The sequence below is a fragment of the Salvelinus fontinalis genome, unplaced genomic scaffold (assembly GCF_029448725.1).
Source record: "Salvelinus fontinalis isolate EN_2023a unplaced genomic scaffold, ASM2944872v1 scaffold_0818, whole genome shotgun sequence".
NCBI classification, from domain to species: Eukaryota; Metazoa; Chordata; class Actinopteri; order Salmoniformes; family Salmonidae; genus Salvelinus; species Salvelinus fontinalis.
The window spans coordinates 57727-78697 of NW_026601027.1; the positions used below are offsets into that span (position 1 = coordinate 57727).

At 47.2% G+C, this 20971-nt stretch overlaps 1 protein-coding gene and 2 long non-coding RNA genes across 5 annotated transcripts; 1 reads left to right on the forward strand and 2 right to left on the reverse strand.

Moving 5' to 3' along the window:
- Positions 1-797: 797 nt before the first annotated feature.
- LOC129847385 (phosphoribosyl pyrophosphate synthase-associated protein 2-like) lies at positions 798-20834 on the forward strand. The gene is made up of 11 exons (XM_055915161.1): positions 798-838; positions 3311-3465; positions 3812-3864; positions 3944-4010; positions 8673-8845; positions 8946-9061; positions 15942-15997; positions 16456-16586; positions 19836-19906; positions 20040-20186; positions 20652-20834. Exons 1-11 carry the CDS (start codon positions 806-808, stop codon positions 20808-20810), a joined length of 1161 nt encoding a protein of 386 aa, XP_055771136.1. The 5' UTR covers positions 798-805; the 3' UTR covers positions 20811-20834.
- Positions 16564-17339, reverse strand: LOC129847387 (uncharacterized). Of its 3 annotated transcripts, XR_008758416.1 has the most exons (4): positions 17203-17339; positions 17095-17151; positions 16834-16890; positions 16634-16731 (listed from the first exon to the last, which is right to left on the reverse strand). It is a non-coding gene; the product is annotated as an uncharacterized LOC129847387 (long non-coding RNA). The 3 variants fall into 3 exon arrangements; XR_008758414.1 differs by lacking the exons at positions 17095-17151; positions 17203-17339 and adding an exon at positions 16564-16623 and having other exon boundaries at positions 16675-16731; positions 16834-16902; XR_008758415.1 differs by lacking the exon at positions 17203-17339 and having other exon boundaries at positions 17095-17161.
- Positions 18348-19279, reverse strand: LOC129847386 (uncharacterized). The gene is made up of 3 exons (XR_008758413.1): positions 19210-19279; positions 18988-19044; positions 18348-18402 (listed from the first exon to the last, which is right to left on the reverse strand). It is a non-coding gene; the product is annotated as an uncharacterized LOC129847386 (long non-coding RNA).
- Positions 20835-20971: the final 137 nt, after the last annotated feature.

Consider the following 20971-nt stretch of genomic DNA (forward strand, 5'->3'; position numbering starts at 1 on the left):
TTTTCAGTCGGTTCCGTGCTATTTTTCTTCTCCCGTTGCCGTCTGTCTGCTTAATTTCGCGGTAAACTCTTTGGGTTAACTATTTCCGGGTTAAAGTTGTTTTCTCGCTCGTGGTTGGATGGTCCAGACAAAGACAGACTAAACTGCTTGTCCAATAGAAATCCCCGATCACACTTATAAGCGATGTTATGGCGACGTCGCGCCGAACTGCGCATGTGCAGGCAGTCAAAATCAAAGTTACACTTCTGATATAAAGTTGTTTCTGCCAAAAATGAAAACGTGTCAGTGTGTCATTTTCACGAGGTTGGAGAAATAACATGTTCAACTACTTAAAACATTGGCTTGAAACTAGATGGTGTCTTTTAGATTTCAGGGAAAATTAACAACTATAAGGAAGAATTGTTGACTTCTCAAACCGTAAACCCCCGGACAGGTCAGTTTGGTCTATTTCACAAGTGTTCCCGGAAGTCTCACAATGTTGCGCCTCTTGGTTTAGAAACTCCCTGGTCCAGATATTTATGTTCCGGGTGCTTCCATCTCCGTCGGACAGTTAGTTTGAGCAGCAGAGTAAATTCTACACTACTGCGGATAAAACCAGAGTAGACTATTGGTGACCATTTCTCCCACAAGATCTCTAAAGACATAGGCTTCTTGTGAAAACAGAAAGACTCCGGTGGAGAGGACATAACGTGTGAGGCTAAACTCTACCGCTGGGTGGCGTTGCTACTCGTGTCTGTCTGCTAAACAGCTGTTAGCAGAACTCATGTCTCCAGTCGGTTGACTTGTGGTTTGGAAAGAAAAGTTAATGCGACTTTTACTGGACACCGAAAGCAAACTGGTGAGAGATTTATTAGATTAACGACGTTGTTTATATTGTCTGTCAGTTCCCCAAAGCATCGCAACCTGGACACATCTAATACTATAAACGGTGAAGTACGGGATAGACCGCTGGACGTGGGATAATGACTGGTAACGAGTTCAGCTCATTACGAGACTGTCAGTTACAACTGGCGGCTTTTACCTTGGCTAACTTAAACCCCTAAAAGTATCTCAATTAAAGTGTTATATAACTGTAACGCTAGCTAGCTAGTTATATTCTTGCTAGTTTAGACTTGGAACATTGTAAATATAAGTGGTTTGGTATGTAAGAACTTTTACCCCTTAGTTTGTTGCTAGCTAACGTTAGCTGTCAGGAAGTGCTTGAGCAGCCAGGTGATCCCATCCCCGATATCACCATGGTAACCACCAGGTAAGGTACCGGAAGACCAGGCTTTCCCAAACCCCTGGGCCCTGCGCCTAGGACGACACAGCAGATTCAAAATAACCAACTCATCATCAGGCTTTGATGATTTCTATCTGCTGTGTAGTGCTAGAGTAAATACCAGGACCGAGTTTGGGAAACCCTGCTGTAGACGAGAGAGTTAGTTCTCTAGCTACTTAAACTAGCTAGTTTATCTTCGTCTTTCATGTTGTCGTTACTCTGCTGTTCTGAATCCAACAATACCTGGAGGACAGGTACCTACAGTAGCTAACGTTACTTAATACTACTAGCTAGTTTATCTTCGTCTTTCATGTTGTCGTTACTCTGCTGTTCTGAATCCAACAATACCTGGAGGACAGGTACCTACAGTAGCTAACGTTACTTAATACTACTAGCTAGTTTATCTTCGTCTTTCATGTTGTCGTTACTCTGCTGTTCTGAATCCATCAATACCTGGAGGACAGGTACCTACAGTAGCTAACGTTACTTAATACTACTAGCTAGTTTATCTTCGTCTTTCATGTTGTCGTTACTCTGCTGTTCTGAATCCATCAATACCTGGAGGACAGGTAGCTACAGTAGCTAACGTTACTTAATACTACTAGCTAGTTTATCTTCGTCTTTCATGTTGTCGTTACTCTGCTGTTCTGAATCCAACAATACCTGGAGGACAGGTACCTACAGTAGCTAACGTTACTTAATACTACTAGCTAGTTTATCTTCGTCTTTCATGTTGTCGTTACTCTGCTGTTCTGAATCCATCAATACCTGGAGGACAGGTACCTACAGTAGCTAACGTTACTTAATACTACTAGCTAGTTTATCTTCGTCTTTCATGTTGTCGTTACTCTGCTGTTCTGAATCCAACAATACCTGGAGGACAGGTACCTACAGTAGCTAACGTTACTTAATACTACTAGCTAGTTTATCTTCGTCTTTCATGTTGTCGTTACTCTGCTGTTCTGAATCCAACAATACCTGGAGGACAGGTAGCTACAGTAGCTAACGTTACTTAATACTACTAGCTAGTTTATCTTCGTCTTTCATGTTGTCGTTACTCTGCTGTTCTGAATCCATCAATACCTGGAGGACAGGTAGCTAACGTTACTTAATACTACTAGCTAGTTTATCTTCGTCTTTCATGTTGTCGTTACTCTGCTGTTCTGAATCCAACAATACCTGGAGGACAGGTAGCTACAGTAGCTAACGTTACTTAATACTACTAGCTAGTTTATCTTCGTCTTTCATGTTGTCGTTACTCTGCTGTTCTGAATCCAACAATACCTGGAGGACAGGTACCTACAGTAGCTAACGTTACTTAATACTACTAGCTAGTTTATCTTCGTCTTTCATGTTGTCGTTACTCTGCTGTTCTGAATCCATCAATACCTGGAGGACAGGTAGCTACAGTAGCTAACGTTACTTAATACTACTAGCTAGTTTATCTTCGTCTTTCATGTTGTCGTTACTCTGCTGTTCTGAATCCATCAATACCTGGAGGACAGGTACCTACAGTAGCTAACGTTACTTAATACTACTAGCTAGTTTATCTTCGTCTTTCATGTTGTCGTTACTCTGCTGTTCTGAATCCAACAATACCTGGAGGACAGGTAGCTAACGTTACTTAATACTACTAGCTAGTTTATCTTCGTCTTTCATGTTGTCGTTACTCTGCTGTTCTGAATCCAACAATACCTGGAGGACAGGTAGCTACAGTAGCGAGCTACTGGACACAGAGGGGAAGTGATGAGGGTTTCTGTGTGAATGTTTTTATAGCCGGTTCATGGTTGTCTGCTAATGTAACCTATTGGCTATTGAATCCCAGTGTTTCGCCCACTGAACAAAACCTGAGACTGTGTATAGACACAGTATTGTTATTTTATTGTGTGATTTAAAAAAACATTATTTATTTTACTTTATTTTCTTAACCCTGTTTTCTTAAAACGGTATTGTTGGTTAAAGGCTTGTAAGTAAGCATTTGACAGTAAGTTCTACACCTGTTGTATTTGGCACGTGATTTGTGTGGTAATAATGTTGTGTGTTTTCCAGGACGGTCTCACTGAAGTGTGGCAGCCCAGACAGGGTCTGGCCACGCCCCCAGAGGGAGGGGCTAAGACCAATGTAGACAAACTAAAGGACCGATTGGTCCTGTTCTCCGCTAACTCCTCCCCCTCTTGTATGGAGCTGGCCAATAGGATCGCAGGGTGAGTCGATAGGCCACACCCACCTTCCAGACGTTCCAGGTTAGGCCAGGGCGGTTGCAGATAGAAACGCCTTGACTAGAGAGGACATGATTCCCTCGTACTACATGTTAGATAGAAATGCTTGTTCTACATGACATTTTGTATCTGAACGTTCCAAAACGTTATGTCCTGCTGAACGCACCCCTCAGGGTTCTCTGAACTAGCCGCTGTGAAGGCTTCTTCTCCAGCCCTGCTTTAACACAGCTGCTCTTCACCAGGACCTTGATGGAGCTAAACCCTTTCCCTCTGGTAGGAGACTGTAACACCTCTAGTTGAGTATTATATAACACCTCCTGTCTGTCTATAGGAGACTGGGCGTAGAGCTGGGGAAGACTGAAGTCTACCAGGATTCTAATGGAGGTGAGGACAAGGAGGAGGAGGAGGATGATGATGACGATGGTAATGGTTCTATGTGACCCCTGACCTCTTGTCTCCATAGAAACGCGTATCCAGATCCAGGAGTCGGTCAGAGGGAAAGACGTCTACATCATCCAGACCATCTCACCGTCAGTTTCAATTTGTATTAGTCCTATATACAGGAAACACGTGGTTTACACCGTCCAATCACAGGCTTCTATCAGGAAACACATGGTTTACACCGTCCAATCACAGGCTTCTATCAGGAAACACATGGTTTACACCGTCCAATCACAGGCTTCTATCAGGAAACACGTGGTTTACACCGTCCAATCACAGGCTTCTATCAGGATACACGTGGTGTACACCGTCCAATCACAGGCTTCTATCAGGAAACACGTGGTATACACCGTCCAATCCCAGGCTTCTATCAGGAAACACGTGGTGTACACCGTCCAATCACAGGCTTCTATCAGGAAACACGTGGTGTACACCGTCCAATCACAGGGTTCAGGATACACGTGGTATACACCGTCCAATCACAGGCTTCTATCAGGATACACGTGGTTTACACCGTCCAATTAAAGGCTTCTATCAGGATACACGTGGTATACACCGTCCAATCACAGGCTTCTATCAGGATACACGTGGTATACACCGTCCAATCACAGGCTTCTATCAGGAAACACGTGGTGTACACCGTCCAATCACAGGGTTCAGGATACACGTGGTATACACCGTCCAATCACAGGCTTCTATCAGGATACACGTGGTTTACACCGTCCAATCACAGGGTTCAGGATAGACGTGGTATACACCGTCCAATCACAGGCTTCTATCAGGAAACACGTGGTGTACACCGTCCAATCACAGGGTTCAGGATAGACGTGGTATACACCGTCCAATCACAGGCTTCTATCAGGATACACGTGGTTTACACCGTCCAATCACAGGGTTCAGGATAGACGTGGTATACACCGTCCAATCACAGGCTTCTATCAGGAAACACGTGGTGTACACCGTCCAATCACAGGGTTCAGGATACACGTGGTATACACCGTCCAATCACAGGCTTCTATCAGGATACACGTGGTTTACACCGTCCAATCACAGGGTTCAGGATAGACGTGGTATACACCGTCCAATCACAGGCTTCTATCAGGAAACACGTGGTATACACCGTCCAATCACAGGGTTCAGGATAGACGTGGTATACACCGTCCAATCACAGGCTTCTATCAGGATACACGTGGTTTACACCGTCCAATCACAGGGTTCAGGATAGACGTGGTATACAGCGTCCAATCACAGGCTTCTATCAGGAAACACGTGGTGTACACCGTCCAATCACAGGGTTCAGGATAGACGTGGTATACACCGTCCAATCACAGGCTTCTATCAGGATACACGTGGTTTACACCGTCCAATTACAGGCTTCTATCAGGAAACACGTGGTGTACACCGTCCAATCACAGGGTTCAGGATAGACGTGGTATACACCGTCCAATCACAGGCTTCTATCAGGATACACGTGGTTTACACCGTCCAATTACAGGCTTCTATCAGGATATACGTGGTATACACCGTCCAATTACAGGCTTCTTTATAGATATACGTGGTATATACCGTCCAATTACAAGCTTCTTTATAGATATACGTGGTATACACCAACCAATTACAGGCTTCTATCAGGATACACGTGGTATACACCGTCCAATTACAGGCTTCTTTCAGGATACACGTGGTATACACCGTCCAATTACAGGCTTCTATCAGGATACACGTGGTATACACCGTCTAATCACAGGCTTCTATCAGGATACACGTGGTATACACCGTCCAATCACAGGCTTCTATCAGGATACACGTGGTATACACCGTCCAAACACAGGCTTCTATCAGGAAACACGTGGTATACACCGTCCAATCACAGGCTTCTTTCACGATACACGTGGTATTTGTTTTGTTGTCATCCAGGTTGAAGGTTATTATTTGTTTTGTGTTGTTATCCAGGTTGAAGGTTATCATTTGTTGCTGTTATCCAGGTTGAAGGTTATCATTTGTTGCTGTTATCCAGGTTAAAGGTTATCATTTGTTTTGTTATCCAGGTTGAAGGTTATCATTTGTTTTGTTATCCAGGTTGAAGGTTATCATTTGTTGTGTTGTCCAGGTTGAAGGTTATCATTTGTTTTGTTGTCCAGGTTGAAGGTTATCATTTGTTTTGTTGTCCAGGTTGAAGGTTATTTCCCAGGAGTATGTGGAGTGAAGTGCTAATATTTAGTCAGATTTACAGATGTATTCGGTTTTTATCTCGAGGCGTTCTGCTGTCTTCAGTCCGCCGTTCTTCCTCCTAGCCCTGCTCTCTCCATGACATAGACTGATCTTCAGTCCTCCGTCCTTCCTCCTAGCCCTGCTCTCTCCGTGACATAGACTGATCTTCAGTCCTCTGTTCTTCCTCCTAGCCCTGCTCTCTCCGTGACATAGACTGATCTTCAGTCCTCCGTCCTTCCTCCTAGCCCTGCTCTCTCCATGACATAGACTGATCTTCAGTCCTCTGTTCTTCCTCCTAGCCCTGCTCTCTCCATGACATAGACTGATCTTCAGTCCTCCGTTCTTCCTCCTAGCCCTGCTCTCTCCATGACATAGACTGATCTTCAGTCCTCCGTCCTTCCTCCTAGCCCTGCTCTCTCCATGACATAGACTGATCTTCAGTCCTCTGTTCTTCCTCCTAGCCCTGCTCTCTCCGTGACATAGACTGATCTTCAGTCCTCTGTTCTTCCTCCTAGCCCTGCTCTCTCCATGACATAGACTGATCTTCAGTCCTCTGTTCTTCCTCCTAGCCCTGCTCTCTCCGTGACATAGACTGATCTTCAGTCCTCCGTTCTTCCTCCTAGCCCTGCTCTCTCCATGACATAGACTGATCTTCAGTCTGCCGTCCTTCCTCCTAGCCCTGCTCTCTCCATGACATAGACTGATCTTCAGTCCTCTGTTCTTCCTCCTAGCCCTGCTCTCTCCATGACATAGACTGATCTTCAGTCCTCCGTTCTTCCTCCTAGCCCTGCTCTCTCCATGACATAGACTGATCTTCAGTCCTCCGTCCTTCCTCCTAGCCCTGCTCTCTCCGTGACATAGACTGATCTTCAGTCCTCTGTTCTTCCTCCTAGCCCTGCTCTCTCCGTGACATAGACTGATCTTCAGTCCTCCGTCCTTCCTCCTAGCCCTGCTCTCTCCATGACATAGACTGATCTTCAGTCCTCTGTTCTTCCTCCTAGCCCTGCTCTCTCCATGACATAGACTGATCTTCAGTCCTCCGTTCTTCCTCCTAGCCCTGCTCTCTCCATGACATAGACTGATCTTCAGTCCTCCGTCCTTCCTCCTAGCCCTGCTCTCTCCATGACATAGACTGATCTTCAGTCCTCTGTTCTTCCTCCTAGCCCTGCTCTCTCCGTGACATAGACTGATCTTCAGTCCTCTGTTCTTCCTCCTAGCCCTGCTCTCTCCATGACATAGACTGATCTTCAGTCCTCTGTTCTTCCTCCTAGCCCTGCTCTCTCCGTGACATAGACTGATCTTCAGTCCTCCGTTCTTCCTCCTAGCCCTGCTCTCTCCATGACATAGACTGATCTTCAGTCTGCCGTCCTTCCTCCTAGCCCTGCTCTCTCCATGACATAGACTGATCTTCAGTCCTCGGTTCTTCCTCCTAGCCCTGCTCTCTCCATGACATAGACTGATCTTCAGTCCTCCGTTCTTCCTCCTAGCCCTGCTCTCTCCATGACATAGACTGATCTTCAGTCCTCTGTTCTTCCTCCTAGCCCTGCTCTCTCCATGACATAGACTGATCTTCAGTCCTCCGTCCTTCCTCCTAGCCCTGCTCTCTCCATGACATAGACTGATCTTCAGTCCTCCGTCCTTCCTCCTAGCCCTGCTCTCTCCATGACATAGACTGACCAGGTGAATCAAAGGGATGTCCTTTTGTTGTGAGCAACATTTTGAGTTTGTCTTGTGGGAACGTAACACCCCTCATCACTGTATGGATGTCACGAGAATTTCTATCTCAATGTTCTAACTGAACTATGTTATAACTCTTATCTGTATCCTAGAGGCTCCAGTTTTAATAAACAGACAAGAGTCCCAGCATACAAAGGATCCGTTCTTTATTCAGAGAGCGCTCTGCTTCTCTGGTGCAAAGCTAGTCTTTTTATACACACACACACACACACACACACACACACACACACACACACACACACACACACACACACACAAGTTCTTATCACAGGCTTCTCTCTGCTCAGCCAGGCTGTATTTCCCCACTATACCCACACATAGTTATCGTGTTTCACAATATTCTACAAGCCTCTCACTTCCCCTCCCTGGGCGGGTAAGTCTGCTTTCACCAACGGTTTTCTGTTATTGGTTTCACAGCTGCACCCTGCTTGTATAGCTACAAAAGAATACAATGCGATAGTTCTAAATCTCTGTTACATCATCAGATTATACTCTTATGATTCTAAATCTGTTACATCATCAGATTATAGTCTTATGATTCTAACTCTCTGTTACATCATCAGATTATAGTCTTATGATTCTAAATCTCTGTTACATCATCAGATTATAGTCTTATGATTCTAAATCTCTGTTACATCATCAGATTATAGTCTTATGATTCTAACACATTTTCACACAGTTCTACAGATTCAGGGTGGAATACTTTAGTCACTACTTTAAACATTCAAATTATTTTATGAATGGAGCTCTCCCTCTCTCTGTGTATTTGTGTTACCGTAACAGTAAACTGTGTGTGTGTGCAGGGATGTGAACCGGTGCCTGATGGAGCTGTGTGTGATGGCGTATGGGTGTGTGACGGCGTGTGCGAGGAGTGTGTGTGGCGTGCTACCGTACCTGCCCTACAGTAAACAGTGTAAGATGAGGAAACGGGGATCCATCGTCTGTAAGCTGATCGCCTCTCTGATGTGTCGGGCAGGTGAGACAACGCGTTATGTTACTCTCTGATGTGTTGGAGATAACAGCTCATCTACACTGTGTTAGGTCTGACGTGTGTGTGTGTGTGTGTGTGTGTGTAGGTCTGACCCATCTCATCACCGTGGATCTTCATCAGAAGGAGATTCAGGGCTTTTTCAACATTCCAGTAGACAACCTGAGAGCTTCTCCCTTCCTACTGCAGTACATACAGGAGGAGGTAGGACTACACTACCCACAACCCCCCAGTACATACAGGAGGAGGTAGGACTACACTACCCACAACCCCCCAGTAGACAACCTGAGAGCTTCTCCCTTCCTACTGCAGTACATACAGGAGAAGGTAGGACTACACTACCCACAACCCCCCAGTACATACAGGAGGAGGTAGGACTACACTACCCACAACCCCCCAGTACATACAGGAGGAGGTAGGACTACACTACCCACAACCCCCCAGTAGACAACCTGAGAGCTTCTCCCTTCCTACTGCAGTACATACAGGAGGAGGTAGGACTACACTACCCACAACCCCCCAGTAGACAACCTGAGAGCGTCTCCCTTCCTACTGCAGTACATACAGGAGGAGGTAGGACTACACTACCCACAACCCCCCAGTACATACAGGAGGAGGTAGGACTACACTACCCACAACCCCCCAGTACATTTACATTTAAGTCATTTAGCAGACGCTCTTATCCAGAGCGACTTACATGAACGATTGGCTGAGCCTTGGATACAGCCAGTATTGCTACAAACGCGCATCACTACAGGAGGAGGTAGGACTACACTACCCACAACCCCCCCAGTACATACAGGAGGAGGTAGGACTACACTACCCACAACCCCCCAGTACATACAGGAGGAGGTAGGACTACACTACCCACAACCCCCCAGTACATACAGGAGGAGGTAGGACTACACTACCCACAACCCCCCAGTAGACAACCTGAGAGCTTCTCCCTTCCTACTGCAGTACATACAGGAGAAGGTAGGACTACACTACCCACAACCCCCCAGTACATACAGGAGGAGGTAGGACTACACTACCCACAACCCCCCAGTACATACAGGAGGAGGTAGGACTACACTACCCACAACCCCCCAGTAGACAACCTGAGAGCTTCTCCCTTCCTACTGCAGTACATACAGGAGGAGGTAGGACTACACTACCCACAACCCCCCAGTAGACAACCTGAGAGCGTCTCCCTTCCTACTGCAGTACATACAGGAGGAGGTAGGACTACACTACCCACAACCCCCCAGTACATACAGGAGGAGGTAGGACTACACTACCCACAACCCCCCAGTACATTTACATTTAAGTCATTTAGCAGACGCTCTTATCCAGAGCGACTTACATGAACGATTGGCTGAGCCTTGGATACAGCCAGTATTGCTACAAACGCGCATCACTACAGGAGGAGGTAGGACTACACTACCCACAACCCCCCCAGTACATACAGGAGGAGGTAGGACTACACTACCCACAACCCCCAGTACATACAGGAGGAGGTAGGACTACACTACCCACAACCCCCCAGTAGACAACCTGAGAGCTTCTCCCTTCCTACTGCAGTACATACAGGAGGAGGTAGGACTACACTACCCACAACCCCCCAGTAGACAACCTGAGAGCTTCTCCCTTCCTACTGCAGTACATACAGGAGGAGGTAGGACTACACTACCCACAACCCCCAGTACATACAGGAGGAGGTAGGACTACACTACCCACAACCCCCCAGTACATATAGGAGGAGGTAGGACTACACTACCCACAACCCCCCCAGTACATACAGGAGGAGGTAGGACTACACTACCCACAACCCCCCAGTACATACAGGAGGAGGTAGGACTACACTACCCACAACCCCCCAGTACATACAGGAGGAGGTAGGACTACACTACCCACAACCCCCCAGTAGACAACCTGAGAGCTTCTCCCTTCCTACTGCAGTACATACAGGAGAAGGTAGGACTACACTACCCACAACCCCCCAGTACATACAGGAGGAGGTAGGACTACACTACCCACAACCCCCCAGTACATACAGGAGGAGGTAGGACTACACTACCCACAACCCCCCAGTAGACAACCTGAGAGCTTCTCCCTTCCTACTGCAGTACATACAGGAGGAGGTAGGACTACACTACCCACAACCCCCAGTACATACAGGAGGAGGTAGGACTACACTACCCACAACCCCCCAGTACATATAGGAGGAGGTAGGACTACACTACCCACAACCCCCCCAGTACATACAGGAGGAGGTAGGACTACACTACCCACAACCCCCCAGTACATACAGGAGGAGGTAGGACTACACTACCCACAACCCCCCAGTACATACAGGAGGAGGTAGGACTACACTACCCACAACCCCCCAGTAGACAACCTGAGAGCTTCTCCCTTCCTACTGCAGTACATACAGGAGAAGGTAGGACTACACTACCCACAACCCCCCAGTACATACAGGAGGAGGTAGGACTACACTACCCACAACCCCCCAGTAGACAACCTGAGAGCTTCTCCCTTCCTACTGCAGTACATACAGGAGGAGGTAGGACTACACTACCCACAACCCCCCAGTAGACAACCTGAGAGCGTCTCCCTTCCTACTGCAGTACATACAGGAGGAGGTAGGACTACACTACCCACAACCCCCCAGTACATACAGGAGGAGGTAGGACTACACTACCCACAACCCCCCAGTACATTTACATTTAAGTCATTTAGCAGACGCTCTTATCCAGAGCGACTTACATGAACGATTGGCTGAGCCTTGGATACAGCCAGTATTGCTACAAACGCGCATCACTACAGGAGGAGGTAGGACTACACTACCCACAACCCCCCCAGTACATACAGGAGGAGGTAGGACTACACTACCCACAACCCCCAGTACATACAGGAGGAGGTAGGACTACACTACCCACAACCCCCCAGTAGACAACCTGAGAGCTTCTCCCTTCCTACTGCAGTACATACAGGAGGAGGTAGGACTACACTACCCACAACCCCCCAGTAGACAACCTGAGAGCTTCTCCCTTCCTACTGCAGTACATACAGGAGGAGGTAGGACTACACTACCCACAACCCCCAGTACATACAGGAGGAGGTAGGACTACACTACCCACAACCCCCCAGTACATATAGGAGGAGGTAGGACTACACTACCCACAACCCCCCAGTAGACAACCTGAGAGCTTCTCCCTTCCTACTGCAGTACATACAGGAGGAGGTAGGACTACACTACCCACAACCCCCCAGTAGACAACCTGAAAGCTTCTCCCTTCCTACTGCAGTACATACAGGAGGAGGTAGGACTACACTACCCACAACCCCCCTGTACATACAGGAGGAGGTAGGACTACACTACCCACAACCCCCCAGTACATACAGGAGGAGGTAGGCCTACACTACCCACAACCCCCCAGTACATACAGGAGGAGGTAGGACTACACTACCCACAACCCCCCAGTACATACAGGAGGAGGTAGGACTACACTACCCACAACCCCCCAGTACATACAGGAGGAGGTAGGACTACACTACCCACAACCCCCCAGTAGACAACCTGAGAGCTTCTCCCTTCCTACTGCAGTACATACAGGAGGAGGTAGGACTACACTACCCACAACCCCCCAGAACATACAGGAGGAGGTAGGACTACACTACCCCACAACATGTACTCTACTTCTTGTTGTCTCCCCGTAGATTCCAGACTCCACTACCCATAACTCCTTGTTGTCTCCTGTAGATTCCAGACTCCACTACCCATAACTCCTTGTTGTCTCCCTGTAGATTCCAGACTCCACTACCCATAACTCCTTGTTGTCTCCCTGTAGATTCCAGACTCCACTACCCATAACTCCTTGTTGTCTCCTGTAGATTCCAGACTCCACTACCCATAACTCCTTGTTGTCTCCCTGTATATTCCTGACTCCACTACCCATAACGCCTTGTTGTCTCCTGTAGATTCCAGACTCCACTACCCATAACTCCTTGTTGCCTCCCTGTAGATTCCAGACTCTACTACCCATAACTCCTTGTTGTCTCCTGTAGATTCCAGACTCCACTACCCATAACTCCTTGTCGTCTCCTGTAGATTCCAGACTCCACTACCCATAACTCCTTGTTGTCTCCCTGTAGATTCCAGACTCCACTACCCATAACTCCTTGTTGTCTCCCTGTAGATTCCAGACTCCACTACCCATAACTCCTTGTTGTCTCCCTGTAGATTCCAGACTCCACTACCCATAACTCCTTGTTGTCTCCCTGTAGATTCCAGACTCCACTACCCATAACTCCTTGTTGTCTCCCTGTAGATTCCAGACTCCACTACCCATAACTCCTTGTTGTCTCCCTGTAGATTCCAGACTCCACTACCCATAACTCCTTGTTGTCTCCTGTAGATTCCAGACTCCACTACCCATAACTCCTTGTCTCCCTGTAGATCCCAGACTCCACTACCCATAACTCTTTGTTGTCTCCCTGTAGATTCCAGACTCCACTACCCATAACTCCTTGTTGTCTCCCTGTAGATTCCTGACTCCACTACCCATAACTCCTTGTTGTCTCCCTGTAGATTCCAGACTCCACTACCCATAACTCCTTGTTGTCTCCTGTAGATTCCAGACTCCACTACCCATAACTCCTTGTTGTCTCCCTGTAGATTCCAGACTCCACTACCCATAACTCCTTGTTGTCTCCCTGTAGATTCCAGACTCCACTACCCATAACTCCTTGTTGTCTCCTGTAGATTCCAGACTCCACTACCCATAACTCCTTGTTGTCTCCCTGTAGATTCCAGACTCCACTACCCATAACTCCTTGTTGTCTCCCTGTAGATTCCAGACTCCACTACCCATAACTCCTTGTTGTCTCCTGTAGATTCCAGACTCCACTACCCATAACTCCTTGTTGTCTCCCTGTATATTCCAGACTCCACTACCCATAACGCCTTGTTGTCTCTGTAGTAGTAACATAAGACACATGGATAACATATAAAGACATAAGACAGCTGAACATTAAAGTAACGAACCACATGTTCACGTTGATCATGAGACTGGTAATGGAGATATACTAAGGGACGTTCTGGCCCTCTTATTTTCTCCATTGTGCTGACAGACTGACCAGACACATGGGCACCTAAAACAATTGGACACACTAGACTTATAGTCTACACATTCCACTAAAAGCACACATACCAGAGAAATATGCCTAAGGCAACTGGACACTAATGATAAGAAGAGACATAGAGTCTGCCAATTCCAATAAGGACATACCAGAGAACATGCTGGGGCATTGAATTAAATACAGGGTTGAGTCATAGGCCTAGAGTATAGAGGGACATATATTATTTTTAAGACAAGCATGGGTCTGGCCACTATTATAATTTAACTGAAAGCAGATAATGGGCGTTAGTAGGCGTGAACAAGCAGGAAGCCTGAACTAAAAAGATAAGGATGGCAGGAAGAATTAGGGGAAGTATGCTTATTTGCATATGGGGTGGACCCATATGCTATTTATGTATAAATGTTGGAACCGGGGTTGGGAAGCGGTGTGTGTTCCGCGGGGTGTGTTCCGCGGGGTGTGTTCCGCGGGGACATGCCAGTGGGCTGTACAGTTGTAATAAAGAGCATGTTTGATTTTAAAAGTTCTGGTAAGCGTTGTATTTGAAAATGATTTTCCACGACATATTCTGTAGATTCCAGACTCCACTACCCATAACTCCTTGTTGCCTCCCTGTAGATTCCAGACTCTACTACCCATAACTCCTTGTTGTCTCCTGTAGATTCCAGACTCCACTACCCATAACTCCTTGTTGTCTCCTGTAGATTCCAGACTCCACTACCCATAACTCCTTGTTGTCTCCCTGTAGATTCCAGACTCCACTACCCATAACTCCTTGTTGTCTCCCTGTAGATTCCAGACTCCACTACCCATAACTCCTTGTTGTCTCCCTGTAGATTCCAGACTCCACTACCCATAACTCCTTGTTGTCTCCCTGTAGATTCCTGACTCCACTACCCATAACTCCTTGTCTCCCTGTAGATTCCTGACTCCACTACCCATAACTCCTTGTTGTCTCCCTGTAGATTCCTGACTCCACTACCCATAACTCCTTGTTGTCTCCCTGTAGATTCCAGACTCCACTACCCATAACTCCTTGTTGTCTCCCTGTAGATTCCAGACTCCACTACCCATAACTCCTTGTTGTCTCCCTGTAGATTCCTGACTCCACTACCCATAACTCCTTGTTGTCTCCCTGTAGATTCCTGACTCCACTACCCATAACTCCTTGTCTCCCTGTAGATTCCTGACTCCACTACCCATAACTCCTTGTCTCCCTGTAGATTCCAGACTCTACTACCCATAACTCCTTGTTGTCTCCTGTAGATTCCAGACTCCACTACCCATAACTCCTTGTTGTCTCCTGTAGATTCCAGACTCCACTACCCATAACTCCTTGTTGTCTCCCTGTAGATTCCAGACTCCACTACCCATAACTCCTTGTTGTCTCCCTGTAGATTCCAGACTCCACTACCCATAACTCCTTGTTGTCTCCCTGTAGATTCCTGACTCCACTACCCATAACTCCTTGTCTCCCTGTAGATTCCTGACTCCACTACCCATAACTCCTTGTTGTCTCCCTGTAGATTCCTGACTCCACTACCCATAACTCCTTGTTGTCTCCCTGTAGATTCCAGACTCCACTACCCATAACTCCTTGTTGTCTCCCTGTAGATTCCTGACTCCACTACCCATAACTCCTTGTTGTCTCCCTGTAGATTCCAGACTCCACTACCCATAACTCCTTGTTGTCTCCCTGTAGATTCCTGACTCCACTACCCATAACTCCTTGTCTCCCTGTAGATTCCTGACTCCACTACCCATAACTCCTTGTTGTCTCCCTGTAGATTCCTGACTCCACTACCCATAACTCCTTGTTGTCTCCCTGTAGATTCCAGACTCCACTACCCATAACTCCTTGTTGTCTCCCTGTAGATTCCTGACTCCACTACCCATAACTCCTTGTTGTCTCCCTGTAGATTCCAGACTCCACTACCCATAACTCCTTGTTGTCTCCCTGTAGATTCCAGACTACAGTAATGCCGTCATAGTGGCCAAATCACCGTCCTCCGCTAAGAGGTGAGTTACCCTGACCCTCATTAATTTAGTTCACTATGAATTAACACAATACAACTAAGTCTGTCTCTCTGTCTCTCTGTCTCTCTGTCTCTCTGTCTCTGTGTCTCTCTGTGTCTCTCTGTGTCTCTCTGTGTCTCTCTGTGTCTCTCTGTGTCTCTCTGTCTCTGTGTCTCTCTGTCTCTCTGTCTCTGTGTCTCTCTCTGTGTCTCTGTGTGTCTCTGTGTGTCTCTGTGTCTCTCTGTGTCTCTCTCTGTCTCTCTGTCTCTCTGTGTCTCTCTGTCTCTATGTCTCTGTCTCTCTCTGTCTCTCTGTGTCTATGTCTCTGTGTCTCTCTGTCTATGTCTCTGTGTCTCTCTGTCTCTGTGTCTCTCTGTCTATGTCTCTGTGTCTCTCTGTCTCTGTGTCTCTCTGTCTCTCTGTCTCTGTGTCTCTCTGTGTCTCTCTGTCTCTGTGTCTAGGGCCCAGTCCCTAGCTGAGAGGTTGCGTGTGTCTATTGCTGTGATCCACGGAGATGCAGAGACGGACCTGCTGGATGGACGACACTCTCCTCCGACAGTCAGAACCACCGGAGTTCTACCTGAACTACCCGGTAAGTTCATCTGACTCTGGGTCAGTAGATAAAGGACCTCCTTACCAACATGGTATCAGGAGTTCATCTGGGTCAGTAGATAAAGGACCTCATTACCAACATGGTATCAGGAGTTCATCTGACTCTGGGTCAGTAGATAAAGGACCTCATTACCAACATGGTATCAGGAGTTCATCTGGGTCAGTAGATAAAGGACCTCATTACCAACATGGTATCAGGAGTTCATCTGGGTCAGTAGATAAAGGACCTCATTACCAACATGGTATCAGGAGTTCATCTGACTCTGGGTCAGTAGATAAAGGACCTCATTACCAACATGGTATCAGGAGTTCATCTGGGTCAGTAGATAAAGGACCTCATTACCAACATGGTATCAGGAGTTCCTCTGGGTCAGTAGATAAAGGACCTCATTACCAACATGGTATCAGGAGTTCATCTGGGTCAGTAGATAAAGGACCTCATTACCAACATGGTATCAGGAGTTCATCTGGGTCAGTAGATAAAGGACCTCATTACCAACATGGTATCAGGAGTTCATCTGACTCTGGGTCAGTAGATAAAGGGCCTCATTACCAACATGGTATCAGGAGTTCATCTGGGTCAGTAGATAAAGGACCTCATTACCAACATGGTATCAGGAGTTCATCTGACTCTGGGTCAGTAGATAAAGGACCTCATTACCAACATGGTATCAGGAGTTCATCTGACTCTGGGTCAGTAGATAAAGGACCTCATTACCAACATGGTATCAGGAGTTCATCTGACTCTGGGTCAGTAGATAAAGGACCTCATTACCAACATGGTATCAGGAGTTCATCTGACTCTGGGTCAGTAGATAAAGGACCTCATTACCAACATGGTATCAGGAGTTCATCTGGGTCAGTAGATAAAGGACCTCATTACCAACATGGTATCAGGAGTTCATCTGGGTCAGTAGATAAAGGACCTCATTACCAACATGGTATCAGGAGTTTATCTGGCTCTGGGTCAGTAGATAAAGGGCCTCATTACCAACATGGTATCAGGAGTTCATCTGGGTCAGTAGATAAAGGACCTCATTACCAACATGGTATCAGGAGTTCATCTGGGTCAGTAGATAAAGGACCTCATTACCAACATGGTATCAGGAGTTCATCTGGGTCAGTAGATAAAGGGCCTCATTACCAACATGGTATCAGGAGTTCATCTGACTCTGGGTCAGTAGATAAAGGACCTCATTACCAACATGGTATCAGGAGTTCATCTGACTCTGGGTCAGTAGATAAAGGACCTCATTACCAACATGGTATCAGGAGTTCATCTGGATCAGTAGATAAAGGACCTCATTACCAACATGGTATCAGGAGTTCATCTGGGTCAGTAGATAAAGGACCTCATTACCAACATGGTATCAGGAGTTCATCTGACTCTGGGTCAGTAGATAAAGGACCTCATTACCAACATGGTATCAGGAGTTCATCTGGGTCAGTAGATAAAGGACCTCATTACCAACATGGTATCAGGAGTTCATCTGGCTCTGGGTCAGTAGATAAAGGACCTCATTACCAACATGGTATCAGGAGTTCATCTGACTCTGGGTCAGTAGATAAAGGACCTCATTACCAAAATGGTATCAGGAGTTCATCTGGCTCTGGGTCAGTAGATAAAGGACCTCATTACCAAAATGGTATCAGGAGTTCATCTGGCTCTGGGTCAGTAGATAAAGGACCTCATTACCAACATGGTATCAGGAGTTCATCTGGGTCAGTAGATAAAGGACCTCATTACCAACATGGTATCAGGAGTTCATCTGACTCTGGGTCAGTAGATAAAGGGCCTCATTACCAACATGGTATCAGGAGTTCATCTGGGTCAGTAGATAAAGGACCTCATTACCAACATGGTATCAGGAGTTCATCTGACTCTGGGTCATTAGATAAAGGACCTCATTACCAACATGGTATCAGGAGTTCATCTGGGTCAGTAGATAAAGGACCTCATTACCAACATGGTATCAGGAGTTCATCTGGGTCAGTAGATAAAGGACCTCATTACCAACATGGTATCAGGAGTTCATCTGGGTCAGTAGATAAAGGACCTCATTACCAACATGGTATCAGGAGTTCATCTGGGTCAGTAGATAAAGGACCTCATTACCAAAATGGTATCAGGAGTTCATCTGGCTCTGGGTCAGTAGATAAAGGACCTCATTACCAAAATGGTATCAGGAGTTCATCTGGCTCTGGGTCAGTAGATAAAGGACCTCATTACCAACATGGTATCAGGAGTTCATCTGGGTCAGTAGATAAAGGACCTCATTACCAACATGGTATCAGGAGTTCATCTGGCTCTGGGTCAGTAGATAAAGGACCTCATTACCAACATGGTATCAGGAGTTCATCTGGGTCAGTAGATAAAGGACCTCATTACCAACATGGTATCAGGAGTTCATCTGACTCTGGGTCAGTAGATAAAGGACCTCATTACCAACATGGTATCAGGAGTTCATCTGACTCTGGGTCAGTAGATAAAGTGCCTCATTACCAACATGGTATCAGGAGTTCATCTGGCTCTGGGTCAGTAGATAAAGGACCTCATTACCAACATGGTATCAGGAGTTCATCTGGGTCAGTAGATAAAGGACCTCATTACCAACATGGTATCAGGAGTTCATCTGGGTCAGTAGATAAAGGACCTCATTACCAACATGGTATCAGGAGTTCATCTGGCTCTGGGTCAGTAGATAAAGGACCTCATTACCAACATGGTATCAGGAGTTTATCTGACTCTGGGTCAGTAGATAAAGGACCTCATTACCAACATGGTATCAGGAGTTCATCTGGCTCTGGGTCAGTAGATAAAGGACCTCATTACCAACATGGTATCAGGAGTTTATCTGACTCTGGGTCAGTAGATAAAGGACCTCATTACCAAAATGGTATCAGGAGTTCATCTGGGTCAGTAGATAAAGGACCTCATTACCAACATGGTATCAGGAGTTCATCTGGGTCAGTAGATAAAGGACCTCATTACCAACATGGTATCAGGAGTTCATCTGACTCTGGGTCAGTAGATAAAGGACCTCATTACCAACATGGTATCAGGAGTTCATCTGGGTCAGTAGATAAAGGACCTCATTACCAACATGGTATCAGGAGTTCATCTGGGTCAGTAGATAAAGGACCTCATTACCAACATGGTATCAGGAGTTCATCTGACTCTGGGTCAGTAGATAAAGGACCTCATTACCAACGTCTCTCTTTCTGTCAGTCTGTATCCCTAAGGAGAAACATCCTATCACAGTCGTAGGAGATGTGGCCGGACGCATCGCCATCATCGTGGTGAGTGGCTGGGGGTCAGAGGTCAGGGAGGAGGCTGTGTCACATAGTCAGGGCAGGACAGGGAAGTGTGTGTGTTAACCTGGTGTGTGTGTGTTTGTGTGTGTGTGTGTGTGTGTGTGTGTGTGTGTGTCAGGATGACATCATCGATGATGCGGTGGGTTTTGTGGCGGCAGCGGAGATGCTGAGGGAGAGGGGTGCGGGGCCGATCATCGCCATGGCAACACACGCCATTCTGTCCGCGGACGCTCCCAGAATCCTCCAGGAGTCAGCCATTAGTCAGGTAAAAGCGGCGGGGAGGGGAGGGGAGGGGACGGGAGGGGAGAGGAGAGGAGCGGAGGGGACGGGAGGGGAGGGGAGTGGAGGAGACGGGAGGGGAGAGGAGAGGAGCGGAGGGGACGGGAGGGGAGAGGAGCGGGCGGGAGGGGAGAGGAAGGGAGAGGAGCGGAGGGAGGAGGGGACGGGAGGGGAGAGGAGCGGAGGGGACGGGAGGGGAGAGGACGGGAGGGGAGAGGAAGGGAGAGGAGCGGAGGGGGGAGGAGCAGATGGGGGAGGAGCGGAGGGGGGGGAGGGGAGGAGCAGAGGGGGGTCTGTTTGTTTAGTTGGAGCTTTATTAGTTTTCTCATGATTCTCTTGATTTGGTCTCTCTCTCTGCCCGTCTGTCTGTCCGTCTGTCTGTCTCTCTGACCGTCTCTGCCTGTCTCTCTGCCTGTCTCTCTGCCCGTGTCTCTGTCTCTCTCTTCTGTAGGTGGTGGTAACCAACACGATTCCCCACTCGTCCCAGAAGCTCCAGTGTTGTAAGATAAAGACGGTGGATGTTTCTCTGATCCTGTCTGAAGCTGTACGGAGGATTCACTGTGGAGAGTCAATGTCTTGTCTGTTCCACGACATAGGAGCTGACGACTGATACACACACACACTACACACACACACACACACACATTTTTTGCCAAAATAAAAAATAAGTGCTATTTGTTTGTCGTTATTTGTCAGCCTCTGTATTACTGTAGGTAGTACTATATCAGACCTGTCCTACCCTGTTCCTGGAGAGATACCCTCCTGGAGGTT

Bases quoted from the DNA above. Each gene is read 5' to 3' on its own strand.
- LOC129847385 (XM_055915161.1), top strand. From the start codon at position 806: ATGCGACTTTTACTGGACACCGAAAGCAAACTG. The intron at 3,466-3,811 runs GTGAGTCGATAG...GTCTGTCTATAG, and splicing joins CTGGCCAATAGGATCGCAGG to GAGACTGGGCGTAGAGCTGG. The intron at 3,865-3,943 runs GTGAGGACAAGG...TTGTCTCCATAG, and splicing joins CTACCAGGATTCTAATGGAG to AAACGCGTATCCAGATCCAG.